At 40.3% G+C, this 22,159-nt stretch overlaps 1 protein-coding gene and 1 gene segment (V, D, J or C); both read left to right on the forward strand.

Moving 5' to 3' along the window:
* The first annotated feature begins 4,981 nt into the window (after positions 1-4,981).
* Positions 4,982-22,159, forward strand: part of LOC109876272 (uncharacterized) — a 239,151-nt gene continuing 221,973 nt past the window's right edge. The window contains exons 1-2 of one of the 3 annotated variants that reach the window (XM_031834915.1): positions 4,982-5,082; positions 5,173-5,479. In XM_031834915.1, the coding sequence (XP_031690775.1) occupies positions 5,037-5,082; positions 5,173-5,479 (353 nt within the window). In that variant the 5' untranslated portion in view covers positions 4,982-5,036. The remainder of the gene's footprint in view (positions 5,083-5,172; positions 5,480-22,159) is intronic. The other 2 variants (XM_031834925.1, XM_031834908.1) reach the window with 2 other exon arrangements.
* On the forward strand, positions 21,097-21,599 carry LOC116375936 (Ig heavy chain V region 5A-like). The segment is given in 2 exon segments: positions 21,097-21,175; positions 21,280-21,599. Coding segments are annotated over 2 exon segments (363 nt in total).

Raw genomic sequence — 22,159 nt, forward strand, 5'->3', positions numbered from 1 at the left:
TTTGACCCTGCTGGTCATTTATGAACATTTGAACATCTTGGCCATGTTCTGTTATAATCTCCACCCGGCACAGCCAGAAGAGGACTGGCCACCCCTTATAGCCTGGTTCCTCTCTAGGTTTCTTCCTAGGTTTTGTCCTTTCTATGGAGTCTTTCCTAGCCACCGTGCTTCTACAGCTGCATTGCTTGCTGTTTGGGGTTTTAGGCTGGGTTTCTGTACAGCACTTTGAGATATCAACTGATGTACAAAGGGCTATATAAATCAATTTGATTTGATAGAGGACTGAGGGTCTTCCAAATATTGAAAGTGTGTAAATAGTTACCCATGTTATTTTGTAAATGTATATACTTTTTTCCTCATATTTTTTCCCCCACATTTTTTTCTCCATTTTTTTTGTTTTTTGGGGGGGGGTGTTAGAATACTATTTTGGCATTACAAACACACAGACACATGTATAGTATGACCAGTAGACCCTGACAAGGGGAAACATGAGGTACAATTCTAATGATGTATCAAATAATAACACAATGATACACCTAAATATATGGTGCTGGTGTTGTTGATGCACCAACAGGGGGCACTCTCTCTCTCTCTCCATATGATTACAATAAGGACCAGTACTGATGAAGACTCTGCTATTTAAATGTATTACAAGAAAAACGTTGATTCAAAATACTTTTGTTTGTCAAAGTGAAAGTAGTGTCTTAAATATGTTTCATCCACCACAAGTATGAACTTAGGCTGTAAATAGTGTTTCATTCAGTTATCTTTTACATTAAAAATATAATCTAAAGAGGGTCTCTGAGTTTTCAGATTTCAATCGTTGTGTCCAGTAATAGTGGTAGAAACATCTCTAGGATGAACATTGGAAACAGAATGCAGCTGATCTCAATTTTGAGTCTCATAGAAAAGGGTCTGAATAGTTATGTAAATAAGGTGTTTCTGTTGTTCATGCTTTGTCATTATGTGTGTAGAGTGATTTATTGAATCCATTTTACAATAAGGCTGTATTGTATCAAAATGTGGAAAAGGGCAAGGGGTCTGAATACTATCTGAATACACTGTATGTACAGTATATGCATATATTATGATTACATTATGCATACATAATGCATCCAGTGATGTATCAGACACCTGTCTTTATAGGACAGACAGAATGCAAAAAAAAACCTTCTTCTGCTATATCAATGCCCTGTTCTGATACAACCTTCATCACAGCAACCACCTTGTTTGTTAGTAACCAGACAGACATGTTTCTTACATCCCTACTCCTCCTGGCATTCTTGCCATGTAAATTGGGGGATCTTCAGATTACAAAGTTAACATTTTCCTAATATAACTCTTCAGGTATTTTAATATCTGATCAATTAGTCTTCTAATTAATAAATTATTCTTTACCTCACGTTAGTCTCATTCCAAACATCATAAATTGTTGGTTATCTGCACGAACCCAGCCTTTACTATGAATCGGGCACTATGAAAATGATAGGGGAGGTTCCCTAGTGGAATAAGCCTATATGACGGCTTGGTGGACAAAGGGAAGTGGGTGTAGACTGAGAAGGGCGGGAAGGACAAGAGTGACGACACAGTTGATAATTATAATAATTGAAATGCTAATCCTTTGCCCATGAATGCTCACATGAATGTGCACTTCCCATGTGCACATTATCAATAATAAATGCAGTCACTTAGTAAAATGATTTATCAATCTCTAGGAGCTAAAACCATGTTGGCCTATTTGGTAATGTTTATCAATTTGGTGAACTTATTTAAATGAAACCAGATGTCAAATTTAATCAAACAATTAATACAATATTGAATATATGTACCATGAAGGTGATTAATGTTAAACAGAATTGGAACAAATATAGATCTTCTGGGATCCTAATAGATCCTGTTATCTTGTGCTGTTCTGAGAAACAATGCTGACATTATCAACTGTCAAAAAACATCTCTCTCTCAGTCTTTATTTAAACCTCTAGTGGGCGGTCTATGCAAAGTCTTCCATCCTTTCACTCCATTATAATCAGACGCTCAGCTCTGGCCTTCTCATCATAGGCAACGTGGACTGACATTACAGCAAGCCCTGCACTAACCTGACTATCACTGAACAATGAAACTGATGACTGTCTGGAGTTTAGTTGTCATGGTAATGTCCATACACAGTAAGTAAAGCATTACATGGTGACTGAAGGATGTCTGAGTATCATAGTTAAACTCAAAATGTGTGTAAATACCACATCTTCAAGAGTGTTAACATGTTTTTATATTGCAGGTGTTTGTTGTGATATCAGACTGGATCAGTCACCTTCTCAGGTGAAAATACCTGGACACTCTGTTAAAGTGTCCTGTATAATCTCTGGTTATTCAATGACCAGCCATAACATTCACTGGATAAGGCAGAAACCAGGGAAAGGACTTGAGTGGATTGGGAGAATGAACACTGGTTCAGGAACAGATGTTATCTATGCAGACCCCCTGAAAGGCCAGTTCACCCTGACTGAGGACGTCTCTACAAGCACACAGTTCTTAGAGGCCAAGAGTCTGAGTTCAGAGGACTCTGCTGTTTATTATTGTGCTCGACATGCACACTGACTGAAGCTGGTGAAGCAGCTGTACAAAAACAACACTAACAAAAAGATTAGCTGGTGTACAACTTCCTCTCTTTGTGTCACACTAGAATAATACTGTGTTTCATTACTGTAAATAATACAACAATACCACAAAGCACTACACAATAAAAGACTCCAGCCTCTAACGTTCAAACTACACAAAAATATGATATCCTGTCCAGTCTGGTCAATCTTACTTGTTGTCACATGAACATCTAACATTCCAACTCCTACCCTGTCTGGTCAATCTTACTTGTTGTCCCACATCATCTGCTACTGATTATACGACGTTGATGTTACTTTCAACAGATGGTTGTGTGTAAGCTTTTCTTCAAGTTTGAAATACTCTACACTACCCATGACAGCAGAAGCACCTACTACCCACAGTCTGGTCAGGGTCGGTTTATCATCTCCAGATACAATAGCACGAAACAGGTGTATCTCTAGATGAACAGTCTGAAGACTCTGCTGTTTAATATTGTGCCAGACACAGGAGTCTGCATGGCTGTACAACAACTGATCAAGTACTTCTCTCTCTCTGGCAGAGTCAAATGGAAGTGAGACAGACAAACTGAGGATCCAGCATCAATTCTAAGTTCATTCAAAGCATATCATTTTTTATTTTACCTTTATTTAACCAGGCAAGTCAGTTAAGAACAAATTCTTATTTTCAATGACGGCCTAGGAACAGTGGGTTAACTGCCTGTTCAGGGGCAGAACGACAGATTTGTACCTTGTCAGCTCGGGGATTTGAACTTGCAACCTTTCGGTTACTAGTCCAACACTCTAACCACTAGGCTACCCTGCTGCCTCCATCATTACTCATTGTAATGAACACGATGGGAGACAGAGTGTTTCAAGCGCAGGGTGCAGCAGGTGTTTATTGTAAAGGACCACAGGAGGAGGCAGGTAGCTGGGTCCAGGGGCAGGCAGAAGCTCATACACAGGAGGAGGCAGGTAGCTGGGTCCAGGGGCAGGCAGAAGGTCATACACAGGAGGAGGCAGGTAGCTGGGTCCAGGGGCAGGCAGAAGCTCATACACAGGAGGAGGCAGGTAGCTGAGCCCAGGGGCGGGCAGAAGCTCATACACAGGAGGAGGCAGGTAGCTGAGCCCAGGGGCGGGCAGAAGGTCATACACAGGGGGTCCAAAAGGGAACAGTACAGGCAGGGAAAAGGCTAGTAACGTAGTCCGGGAGATCAGGCAATAGGTTGATAACAGGAAATTCGATAAGCTAAAGTACAGGCAGGGAATAGGCAAAAGGTCATTAGTGATGTAGGCAAAAACTATCATACAAGGGAGGAGTCACTCACGGGAAACCCAGCACTCAGAAAGCCATGTTTCACAAATCAAACAATACCTCACAGTGATTGGGTGCAAAGAACTTAACTAAATAGTGTGTGATAATGACATACAGGTGGGTGAACAGGTGATTAGAATTCAGGTGATTGGGAGCTGGAAAGTGAGCTGCGTTCAGTGGAGGGTGTGAGTTGGAAGCAGACAATCATCAAGGTCAATGCAGCTTAATCCACTCCTCTGGCCACTTTGATCAGTAAATATCATCTTAATTACATTCACCTTTATGTCAGTCTAATCCAAATAAGAGTTTGGATTCCTGGTAGGTATTAATGAATGTCCTCATTGAGCATAATTAAATATAGAAGAAGAATTTTGATAACAGACTTACTTTTAACTCAACATATGAATTGTCCATGTATGTGCTGTATCTTTGGGGATACCAATAGTTCAGTTCTCACCATCTGTGCCTTTTGTGCAATTCTTCACAGCATCAATGATAATAATTATGGTAACATACTGTAAACAACGAGCAGAACAGAGGCATTCATAATCATTATGAATGGTTTAACCTTTAATCGTGAGAGCCATGAGATGGCGTTGTCCATGTAAGGGGAGGGTTTGACCGGCTAGGATGTCCTTGCCCCATCGCGCTCTAGCGATTCCCTGTGCTGGGCCGGGCGCATGCATGCACCCTAACTTCGGTCGCCAGCTGTACAGTGTTTCCTTCAACACATTGGTGCAGCTGTTTTCCGCTTGGGGTCGTGTTTCAGAGGACAAATGGCTCTCGACCTTTGCCTCTCCTGAGTCCGTTTCGCGATTAGCAGCGATGGGACAACACTGTAAATAATAACTTTAAAGGTTAAATCACTCATAACGTTGTTGACTAAATAACAACTATTAAATAGATACATTTAAATAAAAACAGCAGGATTTCTTCCTCATTACAGAGCATCTCAAGATGAACTCATACCACGTGATCTATTTATCAAAGCTTCTTGTGATTGGTCCTCCCAGTGAGGAGGAGCTCATGCAAAACTCTCCTGTCGTCCATCTTTATTATTGTCTCTTTTAAAGGCTGTTTCTGCTGAGAACTGTCTCAACTACCTTTAGAGAACTACACAGATCACCATGTTTCCTACCACAGGAGTACTCTTACTGACAGTCTATCTAACAGGTGAGGATATTAACAATGTTAATCAAATGAATAAGTCAACACATCAGGATTTATTTACTTCATCATGATCTCTGCTTTATATTTCCAAAGGTGTTCATGGTCAGACACTGACTGAGTCTGGACCAGTGATTAAAACGCCTGGAGAATCCAACACACTGAGTTGTACCATCTCTGGGTTCACATTCAGTAGCTACCATATTGCTTGGATGAAACAGGCTCCTGGGAAAGGACTTGAGTTTGTTGCCTTTATACACACTGGTGGATCGAGTCCATTCTATTCTCAGACAGTACAGGGTAGATTCACCATCTCCAGAGATGACTCCAGCAGTAAGCTGTACCTACAGATGAACAGTCTGAAGACTGAGGACACAGCATTGTATTACTGTGCCCGATACACACACAGTGAGAGAGAGTGGTGAGAGAGCTGTACATAAAACACTTCCCCATTCAACACAAGCAGCATCAATACCCTGAGATTAATGTTGTAGAATGACAATGTTCACAAGCACAACCATAATTGAAATAATTGTGTTCAAGATATTAGGATTACTAACAATGCAATAAACTATCAATGTCATATGTCCCACAACCAAGGCCTTTTCTAACCCCCACCATGTTCTACTAATATTGGGAGTTATTTTATTCCTGCAAATATCACTTGTCGCTCGACGCCTCTCACTCTCTCCACCTCTCTATTATACAAACATTCTCTCATTTTGTGTCCCATAGTACGTCCCTCCGAGTCCTGGAGAGGAAAGAAGTGCAATTCCAGAGAACCAGTTCAGCTTCAACACAAACCATGTTCAGTGCATCTCTACTGCTGCTGCTGGCAGCTGTGTCCTATGAGTCTCTTTGGATCTGGGGGAAAAAACACATTAATGAAAATTGAATTAGACTGATATAATTTGACACTATTTGTAGCTTGTAATTATCTCTTCCTTCTTTCTCTTCCCAAAGGTGTTCACTGTGAATAACTCACTCAGCCAGCCTCTATGACTGTTCTGCCAGGTCAACCACTGACCACCTCCTGTAAAGTCTCATACTCTTTATCTAGCTATTGGACAGCTTGGATCCGACAACCTGCATGGAAAGGACTGGAGTGGATTGGGCAAATATATACCGGAAACACAGTCTACAAGGATTCACTGAAAAAAAGGTCAGCCTCACTTTAGACTCCTCTAACAAGATAATGACTGTAACAGGGCCGAACCTGCAGACTGAAAACACAGCTGTTTAATATTGTGCCTGAGTCTTACAGTGATACAAACCAGGGCCAGACATGTACAAAAAATCACTCATCCTTTAAACATTTGGAGTTACATGTATCAATCAGGTGGGGTGATATTAACCTTAACAAGTCAAATCCACGATGGATTGATTCATTTAGTTTATACTACGTTGGTATCTTTGAAATTATAAAAAAAGATTTGCTTCGACATAATATATATGTTTGCTCAATATATAGCTCCAACCTTCTACATAATATAATATTTAACCACAAGTTCCAACCTCACAAGGTACTGTCGTGACATTGTATTAGTTAATGTGACGAATGTTGCTCATCAAATAATTAAAGGTTTCTAATTGCGTGATTAACTGAATCAAGCAATTATTAACTCATTAACCTGGGGAATCATGGGAAAATTTGTTTTATTGAGTTTCTATTTCCCAAATTAACTCAAAGAATATCAGAATATCGATTTTACAACAGCCGCTAATTAATCAGTTACCTCCACAGTCTCGTTCTGAACGTCGCATAATCCAGGAATCTGCACGGACCCGGGTCTCAATGAGTTCGTACCACAACAATCTTAGTTGAGTATTCATTTACTAGAAAGCTAAAATGATGATAAAAGATACACAATCACAAAAACACATTCTAGGCTATTGATTAGAACCTATTATAACCTTTTGTGACTAGGGGGCAGTATTTACATTTTTGGAAAAATAATGTTCCCGTAGTAAACGGGATATTTTGTCAGGACAAGATGCTAGAATATGCATATAATTGACAGCTTAGGATAGAAAACACTCTAATGTTTCCAAAACTGTAAAACTATTGTCTGTGAGTATAACAGAACTGATGTTGCAGGCGAAAGCCTGAGAAAAATCCAAACTGGAAGGGACTCTTATTTAGAAGGCTCTGCGTTCCTATACGTCCCTATTAAGCAGTGAATGAGATATCAACCATATTCATTTTTCTATGGCTTCCCTAATGTGTCTAGTGTCACAATACATCGTTTCAGGCTTTTATTTTTAAAAATGAGCCTGAACGTCAACATTGCGTCAGTGGTCAACTGAAGTCTCTCAGAGTGTTTGGTGCGTAAAGGACAAATGCGGCCATTGTTTCTCTCTATCCTACTAAGAAGCCACCAGTCCCGGTTGATATATTATCGAATAGATATTTGAAAAACACCTTGAGGATTGATTATAAACAACATTTGCCATGATTCTGTCGATATTATGGAGCTAATTTGGAATATTTTTCGGCGTTTCGTGAATGCAATTTCCGGGCGATATCTCAGCCAAACATGAAGAACAAACGGAGCTATTTCGCCTACAAAAATAATATTTTGGGAAAAAAGCAACATTGGCTATCTAACTGGGAGTCTCGTGAGTGAAAACACCCGAAGCTCATCAAAGGTAAACGATTTAATTTGATTGCTTTTCTGATTTCCGTGACCAAGTTACCTGCTGCTAGCTAGCTGGACAAAATGCTATGCTAGGCTATCGATAAACTTACACAAATGCTTGTCTAGCTTTGGCTGTAAAGCCTATTTTGAAAATATGAGATGACAGGGTGATTAACAAAAGGCTAAGCTGTGTCTCAATATATTTCACTTGTGATTTTCATGAATAGGAATGTTTTCTAGGAATATTTATGTCCGTTGCGTAATGCTAATTAGTGTCAGTCGATGATTACGCTCCCTCATGCGGGATGGGGAGTCACTAGAGGATAACGGACCAACACACTATGGCGCGTGTTACTCAAAATGGGGATTTAAAAGAGAAAAAAAGAGAAATATACATTTGGGTGAATTTGTCAGCTATGCTTATTCTAACCCTAGCCTTGCACCAAACTGCCGCTCTTATGGGTCAGAATATAATGATGTAATTACGTGGGGAAGGTCTCCGTGGATCCTCCGCGTGGACTGTTCAGGCTGCTCAATGACGCACTTCTCCGGTGCAATTCTCTGGTTGTCCTCACGATATCTGTGTCCTTTTGGCTTAGGGTTCTGTTCCCTTGCCCTTGCTCTGGAAAGGCTCTTCTGAGGACAGACAGCTCTGTAGCTCAGAGCTCACAGCGTAGGAATGAAACAGTGTAGATACCACGATTTGATGGGGAGTAGAGGCTAGGTGGTTCGACTTGAATTCACCCGCTTAGACACAGCTACTCATCCATAGCTTGGGTAGAAAAATATGTCTTTGTCTTCAAACTTGTGTTGCGTTTTGGGTTCGTTGACTTTATTAGACCTCGGCTGCAGCTTGGGCCACTTAGTCTTATCTGTTAATTCTTCACTCACAGGTTTTATACCCTCAGGTCAGAAGTGGGAGTAATCGCCTTTAGGGCAATTCTCTGGGCGTACCAAGTTAAGAGCAAGGTCTAGATTTTACTCAAATCCAATTTTAGACAACAAACTTCACATTTCACCTTTACCAAAACATTCTCTTTGATTTGGACATTTTCCACACAACGTACAATGTATAAATATCAAACATATACTAGGAAAACTCTTCACGTTACAATGTTTTCATAATAATGTCATCTATTAACCTTTAATAACAAAACAAAAATGACATACATTTTCATATTCTATCTATCGTCATGACCACCATTGTGGCTGAGGGAAACCATTGTTCCAAAGGGCCTTTATTGGATGTTTAATGTTCTGAGGGTGGTTCTCCATATTGAAGGGACACAGGAATGTTGTGTGGCCTAATATTTAGCAGGGTCGTGAGGGGTGTCATGACATTGGCCTGGGGGTAGGTTTATGACAGTCATAAATACCTCTTCCCCCCCTTTTTCCTCTCTCTACCCTGCTGATGTTACATTTGCAAAACCCTTGGTTAACATAGAGATTCTGGGAACATCAGAACGTGGGGAGAAAATGAACTATATTCTGGTAATCCGACCAATTGAACATATGCGGTGGTACTTAATGAATATGATGTCAGCTCGGTTGTCATAAACTCTACAATGGAAAGTCTACACATCAGAGTTATCGGATTCACATGGAATTGTTGTTCAATTTAAATGTTTGAATATTAAATTATTCATAATGGGATGAAATGTGATTTTAGCTTCTAAAATGTGAGATTTGGGTTTTCATAAGATAGGGCTCTGCTCAATCAGTGGCCCGCCCCTGTGAAGGGACATGGGCTATAAAACTTTTCAAACACGCCCTCCTCTCCCTTCCTATATAAAACCTTGATGTCAATATAACCTCCTGTACCGAGGACGTGAGGACAACGGTCCGATGTCAGAATGGTTCAGATAATAACTGCAGAACGAAGCTAACATCAGCGTGAGCTTTGGTTGAGAATGGTATGAACTTTGAGCTCTTATTCACTACAGAAGTGATACCTCCTAGCCGTTAAGTTAGCAACAGCAGATGCAAACGAGGGTTAGGAAGGAACAGACAGAGTATCCAGTCTATCACACAACAACGTTACTACAACGTATTCAATTGACAACCAGAGACATTCTTCACAGGACTTGGTTGGGCAACACGGCCTTCCATCTACCACCAACCTACCGAAGCGCAGCTCAGAGTAAATATTTATTGCATTTTCCTTTTCCAAATGGACGGTAATTTAGAATGCATAAGATACTGTATTTACGATAGCACAGCTTCGCCCTTTGTTCCTCAGTCTTCCCGCTCTTTCACTCCAACCCAGCCCCTTTTCTTTTGTGTAACAAGCTGTCACATCTGTTCCGCCCGCTAGGGACGTTTTCCTTTATGGCGTAATTTTTAATCAAGTTATGATTTAATTATGTGTATGTGTAATTATGTGTGATTAGTTAGGTATTTAGTAAATAAATAATTAAACCCAATTTTGTATTGCTGATTCAACTTGTTAGCCAGGGTTCATGCAGATATCCAAGAATTTACAACATTCAGATGAGACTGAATTAAGATGATGATTACTATTGACTGCTATTGATGTAAAATATTACTAGGTTTTTAATAGTTTATTTGGAAGATAACAGCTCTATAAATATTATTTTGTGTTGCCATACTTTCTAGTTAATTACATTTACATGATTAGCTCAATCAGGTAATATTAATTACGGAGAAATTATTTTATAGAATAGCATGTCATATCACTTAATCCGGCATAGCCAAAGACACAACATTATTGGAGCCCCTTTATAGGAATCTAAAATAGAATGACGCTTTCATTTTGATTCAAGCCTGTATAAAATGTAAAAACATATTACATAATATACCAAGTTATTGTACACATTTTTGGAGTGTTAAAGACAAGCATTATTGTGTGTGTGTGTGCTGAGGCTTCCCCGCCTCCGTGTTGTTCTCTGACGTTGTCAATGGGTAACGTAAGCGAATACATTTCTGTATGAGAGCCGAAAAAGCTAATTCTAGAAATCTGGGAAATAGAGCGTTTGGCCAAACGCAGGGCTATTTCTGCCTGGCGCGTTTCAGACTCTGTCATTATTAATTTCTCGAGCGAGGACAAAGAGCCAGCCGAATGAAATTCAGGAGATATAAGCTTGACCAGCAATATAGCTCTGTCTCTCTCGCAAGTAGACCAAGGTGCACTTCGTTGTTTACCGCGTGTTCCGGTTAAAACATCGTCAAAAAACGCCGAAAAGGGTTTGAACATAATACGTTATAAGTAAAACCTTTCCCGTGCCAAGGGAAACCTATGTGCTGCATTTACAGGCACAAAGGAGGGTTTAGCTTGCATGCTAAAGCAAACTAGGGAAAATAGCCATTTTGTTTTCTTGTGCTACATTGAAATTCCTCCGCCTTGCGGAACGGAAGTCCCACCCCGGGTAGTTCCGTTTGAATTCAGCATGTGAAATCATTGACCGCTGACCAGGATATTCGTTAATGAAGAATTATTCAGGTCACACTCAAGTCATTACTTTTGATATCCAGACGGATATCAATATCTTATCCAATTGAACTAATAAGTGTAAATCTGGCAATTTACATTCTGAAATAGATATTTTAAATAATATCAAAATTAATGAGTTTTCTAAATAAGACATTGTACTTTTTCCAAACTAACCTAGATGAAGAAACTTCTCAGGTTAATTAAAGTTTAATTCCCAAATAACCTATACAGGCTGATGTATCATTAAATTGATCAATCAGTAAAATTTGGTTTTTGCAAAAACCATTCAGTTAGCCGGTACTGACAGAAGCCCCGCCCCAGAAAATACCATGTGGTTTCGGCCTTAGGGAGAAGTGCCACAGTGTTGAATGTTCCCAACATTTGATTTACTGTTTACATTTATGATATCCAATCAATGGAGATTGTATGGATTATCGTCTCATTCAATTTAATAAGTGAAAATAGTTGAACATACCTTAATGTTCTTCCAATCAAATGAGACACTTTTAAACTTCTCATATTAACCTAGATGAAGCAACTTCTCATATTAACCTGGATGAAGCAACTTCTCATATTAACCTGGATGAAGCAACTTCTCATATTAACCTGGATGAAGCAACTTCTCATATTAACCTAGATGAAGCAACTTCTCATATTAACCTGGATGAAGCAACTTCTCATATTAACCTGGATGAAGCAACTTCTCATATTAACCTAGATGAAGCAACTTCTCATATTAACCTAGATGAAGCAACTTCTCATATTAACCTAGATGAAGCAACTTCTCATATTAACCTGGATGAAGCAACTTCTCATATTAACCTGGATGAAGCAACTTCTCATATTAACCTAGATGAAGCAACTTCTCATATTAACCTAGATGAAGCAACTTCTCATATTAACCTAGATGAAGCAACTTCTCATATTAACCTAGATGAAGCAACTTCTCATATTAACCTAGATGAAGCAACTTCTCATATTAACCTAGATGAAGCAACTTCTCATATTAACCTAGATGAAGCAACTTCTCATATTAACCTGGATGAAGCAACTTCTCATATTAACCTAGATGAAGCAACTTCTCATATTAACCTAGATGAAGCAACTTCTCATATTAACCTAGATGAAGCAACTTCTCATATTAACCTAGATGAAGCAACTTCTCATATTAACCTGGATGAAGCAACTTCTCATATTAACCTGGATGAAGCAACTTCTCATATTAACCTAGATGAAGCAACTTCTCATATTAACCTAGATGAAGCAACTTCTCATATTAACCTAGATGAAGCAACTTCTCATATTAACCTAGATGAAGCAACTTCTCATATTAACCTAGATGAAGCAACTTCTCATATTAACCTAGATGAAGCAACTTCTCATATTAACCTAGATGAAGCAACTTCTCATATTAACCTAGATGAAGCAACTTCTCATATTAACCTGGATGAAGCAACTTCTCATATTAACCTGGATGAAGCAACTTCTCATATTAACCTGGATGAAGCAACTTCTCATATTAACCTAGATGAAGCAACTTCTCATATTAACCTAGATGAAGCAACTTCTCATATTAACCTAGATGAAGCAACTTCTCATATTAACCTGGATGAAGCAACTTCTCATATTAACCTAGATGAAGCAACTTCTCATATTAACCTAGATGAAGCAACTTCTCATATTAACCTAGATGAAGCAACTTCTCATATTAACCTGGATGAAGCAACTTCTCATATTAACCTGGATGAAGCAACTTCTCATATTAACCTAGATGAAGCAACTTCTCATATTAACCTAGATGAAGCAACTTCTCATATTAACCTAGATGAAGCAACTTCTCATATTAACCTGGATGAAGCAACTTCTCATATTAACCTAGATGAAGCAACTTCTCATATTAACCTAGATGAAGCAACTTCTCATATTAACCTAGATGAAGCAACTTCTCATATTAACCTGGATGAAGCAACTTCTCATATTAACCTAGATGAAGCAACTTCTCATATTAACCTAGATGAAGCAACTTCTCATATTAACCTAGATGAAGCAACTTCTCATATTAACCTAGATGAAGCAACTTCTCATATTAACCTGGATGAAGCAACTTCTCATATTAACCTAGATGAAGCAACTTCTCATATTAACCTAGATGAAGCAACTTCTCATATTAACCTAGATGAAGCAACTTCTCATATTAACCTAGATGAAGCAACTTCTCATATTAACCTGGATGAAGCAACTTCTCATATTAACCTGGATGAAGCAACATCTCAGGTTAATTAAAGTTTAATACCCAGATAGCCTACCCAGGTAGGATTAATCATTGGCGTTGATGAATTAATTCAATTTGCTTTTGCAAATTCATTCACGTCCAACTTCCACATGACTGGTACGGTACTGATGGTTCGTCAACATCTATAAATAGATTACTCTTGTCTTTGCCTCCAATGAATTCCAAACCCAAACTTAAAAAAAAAAAAAAAAAATCTTTCCTCTAAATGTTTCTAATAATGTGCAAGCTATCGAAGGGGGGGGTCACCACTCCTCCACTAATTAGTGAACCTCCACCCATAAAATGATTGGCAGGGTCTACAGTCTATCACGGATTACAAAAAGAAAACCAGCCCCGTCACGGACCAGGATGTCTTGCTCCCAGGCAGACTAAATAACTTTTTTGCCCGCTTTGAGGACAATACAGTGCCACTGACACGGCCCGCAACTAAAACATGTGGACTCTCCTTCACTGCAGCCGACGTGAGGAAAACATTTAAACGTGTCAACCCTCACAAGGCTGCAGGCCCAGACGGCATCCCCAGCCGCGCCCTCAGAGCATGCGCAGACCAGCTGGCTGGTGTGTTTACGGACATATTCAATCAATCCCTATCCCAGTCACATGCTTCAAGAGGACCATCCATTGTTCCTTTTCCCAAGAAAGCTAAGGTAACTGAGCTAAACGACAACCGCCCCGTAGCACTCACTTCCGTCATCATGAAGTGCTTTGAGAGACTAGTCAAGGACCATATCACCTCCACCCTACCTGACACCCTAAACCCACTCCAATTTGCTTACTGCCCAAATAGGTCCACAGACGATGCAATCTCAACCACACTGCACACTGCCCTAACCCATCTGGACAAGAGGAATACCTATGTGAGAATGCTGTTCATCGACTACAGCTCGGCATTTAACACCATAGTGCCCTCCAAGCTCGTCATCAAGCTCGAGACCCTGGGTCTTGACCCCGCCCTGTGCAACTGGGTACTGGACTTCCTGACGGGCCGCCCCCAGGTGGTGAGGGTAGGCAACAACATTTCCACCCTGCTGATCCTCAACACTGGGGCCCCACAAGGGTGCGTTCTGAGCCCTCTCCTGTACTCCCTGTTCACCCACGACTGCGTGGCCACGCACGCCTCCAACTCAATCATCAAGTTTGCGGACGACACAACAGTGGTAGGCTTGATTACCAACAACGACGAGACGGCCTACAGGGAGGAGGTGAGGGCCCTCGGAGTGTGGTGTCAGGAAAATAACCTCACACTCAACATCAACAAAACTAAGGAGATGATTGTGGACTTCAGGAAACAGCAGAGGGAACACCCCCCTATCCACATCGATGGAACAGTAGTGGAGAGGGTAGTAAGTTTTAAGTTCCTCGGCGTACACATCACAGACAAACTGAATTGGTCCACCCAGACAGACAGCATCGTGAAGAAGGCGCAGCAGTGCCTCTTCAACCTCAGAAGGCTGAAGAAATTCGGCTTGTCACCTAAAGCACTCACAAACTTCTACAGATGCACAATCAAGAGCATCCTGTCGGGCTGTATCACTGCCTGGAACGGCAACTGCTCCTCCCACAACCGTAAGGCTGAGGGTAGTGAGGTCTGCACAACGCATCACCGGGGGCAAACTACCTGCCCTCCAGGACACCTACACCACCCGATGTCACAGGAAGGCCATAAAGATCATCAAGGACAACAACCACCCGAGCCACTGCCTGTTCACCCCGCTATCATCCAGAAGGCGAGGTCAGTACAGGTGCATCAAAGCTGGGACCGAGAGACTGAAAAACAGCTTCTATCTCAAGGCCATCAGACTGTTAAACAGCCACCACTAACATTGAGTGGCTGCAGCCAACACACTGACTGAACTCCAGCCACTTTAATAATGGGAATTGATGGGAAATGATGTAAAATATATCACTAGCCACTTTAAACAATGCTACCTAATATAATGTTACATACCCTACATTATTCATCTCATATGTATATGTGTATACTGTACCCTATATCATTTACTGCATCTTTATGTAATACATGTATCACTAGCCACTTTAACTATGCCACTTTGTTTACATACTCATCTCATATGTATATACTGTACTCAATACCATCTACTGTATCTTGCCTATGCCGCTCTGTACCATCACTCATTCATATATCTTTATGTACATATTCTTTATCCCCTTACACTTGTGTCTATAAGGTAGTAGTTTTGGAATTGTTAGCTAGATTACTTGTTGGTTATTACTGCATTGTCGGAACTAGAAGCACAAGCATTTCGCTACACTCGCACTAACATCTGCTAACCATGTGTATGTGACAAATAACATTTGATTTGGATTTGATTTGATTTGATTGATCTCTGGCCTCAGCAGCGATACCAACCCTAATTGTACCATTAAGCAAAAAAACAACCGGAATTGCGAACTCTCTCCAAAATCAACCATCAAACACAGGCTTTGGGACGGTTCTCCCCACTTTTGCACTGATGTATCACCATAGAAATGTGGCATTGGTCCAAGCACGTGCCAGACATGGCTAACATGAGGGGACAGGTGGAGAGAACTGAGCAACTATTGTCAAAAGCAGGAAATTAAAACATTCTGCTAGTCGAGGAACTGCATTTGAAATCTGAACAATTAAATGTAATTGCAAATACTTATGACGATGAACGAGCACAAACTCTTCAACAAAATCGTGGTCTCCAGGAACAACTCGATTTAGCGTGAACTACATATGATGTTGTCCACTCCAAACTAGATACATCTGTTGAGTTATCTACAAACAGGAGCGCGCAATTTGATAACATGCAGGCAGTTTTGTTGAATGTTACTTAGAGTAACACGGTTCTACTCAAAATTCTGCAGACCAAAGAAAATCAATTGATGAACACAATGACTAAGTTGGATGACAAATAAGCAGAACTCATTGAAGTCACTGACCAAATGAATGATGCGAGAACTCGCATGATGAAGATGGAAATCTTGATTTCTAAGCAAGCGGAAGAAATCTCCTCACTGAATCTCTCGCTCCGTACTCAAGACCTCTATCTGCAAACCATGACAGATAAGTTTGAGACCGAAAGGAGCAAGTGCGACACTCACGTGTCCAAAATCAGTACTGTAAGCACTCAAGTGGACTCTGCAATGCAGCAGAATACCACCCTTAGGTACCATCTGGAGGAAGTCCAGAATGGTCACGCTCTACATCGTGACTATCCTCCAAGCTACCGGAGCCCGGTACTGAAAGGAGTGAAGACGATAGGTTTCAGACATTGCCTCCATCGTGTGTCCCTCAGTAGTCTCCTCTTGGCCATTCGGCACTGAGTAATATGTAATAAACAAAGCCCCACTTTCCCCACAGGATGAAGCCAACCCTCTCCGCCCGCTTGACGCGGAATACCTTGGCAAACTTGTCAAGATTTTCCCCACCTTTGAACCCGTTCCAGGTCAGCCAAATGATACTGAGACGTTCCTAGCTGACATAGAGGACGCGTGGATGGCTACCCGAACGCTACGGGTTCTGAAAGGGTTTACCTATTGAAGCGAACGTCGAATAGACACGTGACAAGGTTCATTCGCCTACAACAGTAACACGTGCTAACTGACTACCCTAAACTTTTAAATTAGAATTAAGTGGTTCTGCAACTCACAAACACGATAGGTCACTGGCTAACACGGTCAAACAAGCTCGGAACGAACACCCACAAGCTTACTATCATAGGCTTCGTTCAGCTTACTTTGGCTTACTCACTGAAACAGGCATGGAAGACCTGTTATAATTTAAACAAATGTTCCTGTCGAACATGTATCCTACCTTCATTACCTACTTCGGCCCCGCCGCCCACGTTGGCTTGCCTATCTTACAACTCAGAGAGCTTGTAAGCACAGCTTTTGAGGCATCAAATGTTCCCAACGCTAAGAGCCCTGACCACTCGGTTTTGAAGTTTGAACAGGAGCACTCACTCCAGTTAGAGGGTGCATTATCAGGTATTGGAGCGTTAACTAACTTGCCTAATTAAAGGTGTACAAAATAATAATAATACATTTTTTTTTTTATCGGCGAAATCGGTGTCCAAAAAGACACCGATTGTTATGATAACTTGAAATCGGCCCTAATTCATTCACCATTCCGATTAATCGATCTACCTCTAATCTGGATTACTGGCCTTTGCCTGCCTTGACCTGTCATTTTGCTTTTCCCTGTACTAGTAATAAACTTTTGTTACTTTGACACTGTTCTCATCTGAATTATTCGTAGCCGTCTCTTTACCACCACAAAGCGAAGCTGGCACTTAGACCGCTCTCAAACAACTCTATAAGGCCGTAAGCAAAGAAGAAAATGCTCACCCAGAAGTGGCGCTCCTAGTGGCCGGCGACTTTAATGCAGGCAAACTTAAATCAGTTTTACCTCATTTTAACCAGCATGTCACATGTGCAACCAGGGGGAAGAAATCCTAGACCACCTTCACTCCACACACAGAGATGCATACAAAGCTCTCCCCCACCCTCCATTTGGCAAATCTGACCACAATTCTATCCTCCTGATTACTGCTTACAAGCAAAAACTAAGCAGGATGTACCAGTGACATGCTCAATACGGAAGTGGTCAGATGATGCGGATGCTACACTACAGGACTGTTTTGCTAGCACAGACTGGAATCTGTTCCGGATTGATCCAATGGCATTGAGGAATACACCATCTCAGTCATCGGCTTCATCAATAAGTGCATCGATGACCTCGTCCCCACAGTGACTGTACGTACATATCCCAACCAGAAGCCATGGATTACAAGCAACATCTGTATCGAGCTCAAGGCTAGAGCTGCTGCTTTCAAGGAGCGGGAGACTAATCCGGACGCTTAAAAGAAATTATGCCCTCAGACGAACCATCAAAAAAGAAAAGCGTCAACAAAGGATTAAAGGGCTACACACAGATATGGAATTTTAGATAAAGGAATGTTCTGGGAACCTGGGATACAACATGTAGAATATGTTTGATGGTTTTTCTATAGTAAGAAACATTACTGTGAAAGGGTGGTATGACTTTTGACCTCTATCATGGCTTTCCTTTGTGGTCTGATCAGCCTCATGGGAGGGCCATTTGGATAATGAATTTAAGGTCATTTGTAATACTGATTTTAAGGTGGCTTAAGTGTTCTTCGTTCATTAAAAGAATAATGTATTCTAATCATGCTGTGCTTTGGTCTCCTCGTTATAATGAACGTGACAGCATCATTATGAATGGTTTAACCATTAATAGTTGTTATTTAGTCAGCATCATTATGAATGGTTTAATCTTTAATAGCTGTTATTTAGTCAGCATCATTATGAATGGTTTAACCTTTAATAGCTGTTATTTAGTCAGCATCATTATGAATGGTTTAACCTTTAATAGCTGTTATTTAGGCAGCATCATTATGAATGGTTTAACCTTTAATAGCTGTTATTTAGTCAGCATCATTATGAATGGTTTAACCTTTAATAGCTGTTATTTAGTCAGCATCATTATGAATGGTTTAACCTTTAATAGCTGTTATTTAGGCAGCATCATTATGAATGGTTTAATCTTTAATAGCTGTTATTTAGTCAGCATCATTATGAATAGTTTAATCTTTAATAGCTGTTATTTAGTCAGCATCATTATGAATAGTTTAATCTTTAATAGCTGTTATTTAGGCAGCATCATTATGAATGGTTTAATCTTTAATAGCTGTTATTTAGTCAGCATCATTATGAATGGTTTCATCTTTAATAGCTGTTATTTAATCAGCATCATTATGAATGGTTTCATCTTTAATAGCTGTTATTTAGTCAGCATCATTATGAATGGTTTAACCTTTAATAGCTGTTATTTAGGCAGCATCATTATGAATGGTTTAATCTTTAATAGCTGTTATTTAGTCAGCATCATTATGAATGGTTTAAGTTTTCGTCCGACGTTTGCCTGGACCCGCGCGTGCTAGCAAAAGTAGCTACTTGGACATAATTAATGGACATTATCGAACAAAACAACTTTGCGATGGAACGCAAGCTACCTCTCATGTGAATGCGCCTGACCAGGTCGTGGCTCTCTGGCAGACCTCTGACTCAATCCCCTCTCATTCGCCCCCACTTCACTGTAGAAGCCTCAAACATGGTTCTAAAGACTCTTGACATTTAGTGGAAGCCTTAGGAAGTGCAATGTGACCCATGTCCACTGTATCTTGGATAAGCAAAGAGTTGAAAAACTACAGACCTCAGATTTCCCACTTCCTGTTTGGATTTTCTCAGGATTTTGCCTGCCATATGAGTTCTGTTATACTCACAGACATCATTCAAACAGTTTTAGAAACTTCAAAGTGTTTTCTATCCAATACTAAGAATAGTAATAATAATTTAACATCAATCCCCTGGCCCTCGATGGAAATGATCAAATCAACTTGATTGTAGGTAAACAACACGCTCCCCACCTCTCGTCTGGCCGTTAATGATAAACACATACCAGATTTCTTTACAGGGTCGTTAGCAATTGATTTTTAACACTGATGAGTATGCAATTAGATTTTTTTTGTTGATAAGGGTAAAATATTGGGATTGCTAAAAATTGTTCTATGGCTGTTTTTCGAAACATTCTATAAGTGAGGCATCAAAAGTCAATATGGTTCACAGAGGGTTATCTGACATTCTCCTCCCAGCGTACTGTACTTACCTTCTTATGCAAATTACACATAGCTTTCTAACTTTTTAACTATTTCATCTCACTCCCTCTGGTTTTTATAAAACAGTATCTCTGTGTGAATCATATACAGGTATCTCTCTGAGTCCTGGAGAGTAAAGAAGATAAACTCTCACCAGTTCAATACAAACCATGTTCCCTGCATCTCTGCTGCTTCTTTTGGCAGCGGTCTCCTGTCTCTCGGTATTTGGGTGTTTAACAGACTTATAACATGTTTGAAGGAATATAGTATGTAATTAATGCTTACATAGCATTAAAATAGCACTACTTTTGAGATTTTGAGATTGTTTCTTAACAGGTGTACAATGTGGTCTTAAGCTCACCGAGCCAAGTTCAATTGTTATAAAATCTGGAGAGTCTTTGGTAATCACCTGTTAGGTCTCTGGGTATTCTCTGACTGATAGCACCAACCTCTATGGAGTATCATGGATCCGGAAACCTGAAGGCATTATACCAAAGTGAACTGGGAACATATATCACGATGCAGGCACAGCTTACAAAGATTCACAGAAACACAAGTTCAGCCTGTTCTCGATACCACAGCGATACAAACAAGCCCCAAACCTGTACCACATAGCCATGAGTAGGAAACACGTTTAATCATATTGTATTTTCCCGACCAGAAATACTGGTGTCCTATTATTATATGTCTACATAGTAAGTAATTATCAAATCATTCCCCTGTACATTTCACTCTACATGGTGTTATAATACAATGAAATGATAATATGAGTGTTTTGTTTTTAAAGTAATGGACCAAGTATTTATCCTTGGAGGACACGTCATTACATTCTGATACGGATTCTGTGCATAACATGTCACAATGATACAAGTTGTTTATTTCCTCCTTTTATAACTCTTTCACTCTATGCAAAGCAACTCTCCTCTCTTGTGTATAAAGAGGAAGATCTCTATCTCTTTCACTGAGTTCAGAAGTGCAGTTACCATCAGTTCAGCATCAACACAAACCATGTTCCCTGTATCTCTGCTGTTGGTGCTGGCAGCTGTATCCTGTGAGTTTTGGGGGACTGATATGTCAACATTGGTGTAATAGGGATTAATAGAGTTTTGGAAATTTAATTAACAAAATGTTTGGTTTGTTTGTTTTGTTTTACAGGTGTGTTCTGTCAGACTGAACTCACACAGCCAGGGTCTATGACCCTGCAGCCTGGACAGCCTCTGACCCTCTCCTGTCAGGTCTCTGGGTATTCAGTAACCAGCACCAGCTCCTGTACAGGTTGGGTACGACAGCCTGCAGGAAAAGCACTGGAGTGGGTTGGAGAAATGTGTGGCAGTGGTGGCATATACTACAGTGATAAGCTGAAAAACAAGTTCAGTATCTCCAGAGACACTTCCAGCAGCACAGTGACTTTAACAGGACAGAGTCTGCAGACTGAAGACACAGCTGTGTATTATTGTGCTCGACGACCACGGTGATACAAACCAACACCGAACCTGTACAAAACCTCTATGACATTCATATGAGTATAAACACTACAACACAAAATTGCATATCAGTTAAAACACATACAGTAGGGAGAACAAGTATTTGATACACTGCCGATGTTGCAGGTTTTCCTACTTACAAAGCATATAGAGGTATGTCATTTTTATCATAGGTACACTTCAACAAAAATCCAGAAAATCACATTGTATGATTTTTAAGTAATTAATTTGCATTTTATTGCATGCAATAAGTATTTGATACATCAGAAAAGCAGAACTTAATATTTGGTATAGAAACCTTTGCTTGCAATTACAGAGATCATACGTTTCCTGTAGTTCTTGACCAGGTTTGCACACACTGCAGCAGGGATTTTGGCCCACTCCTCCATACAGACCTTCTCCAGATCCTTCAGGTTTTGGGGCTGTCGCTGGGCAATACGGACTTTCAGCTCCCTCCAAAGATGTTCTATTGTGTTCAGGTCTGGAGACTGGCTAGGCCACTCCAGGACCTTGAGATGCTTCTTACGGAGCCACTCCTTAGTTAATACCCT

Source organism: Oncorhynchus kisutch, linkage group LG10 (assembly GCF_002021735.2).
Source record: "Oncorhynchus kisutch isolate 150728-3 linkage group LG10, Okis_V2, whole genome shotgun sequence".
NCBI lineage: Eukaryota > Metazoa > Chordata > Actinopteri > Salmoniformes > Salmonidae > Oncorhynchus > Oncorhynchus kisutch.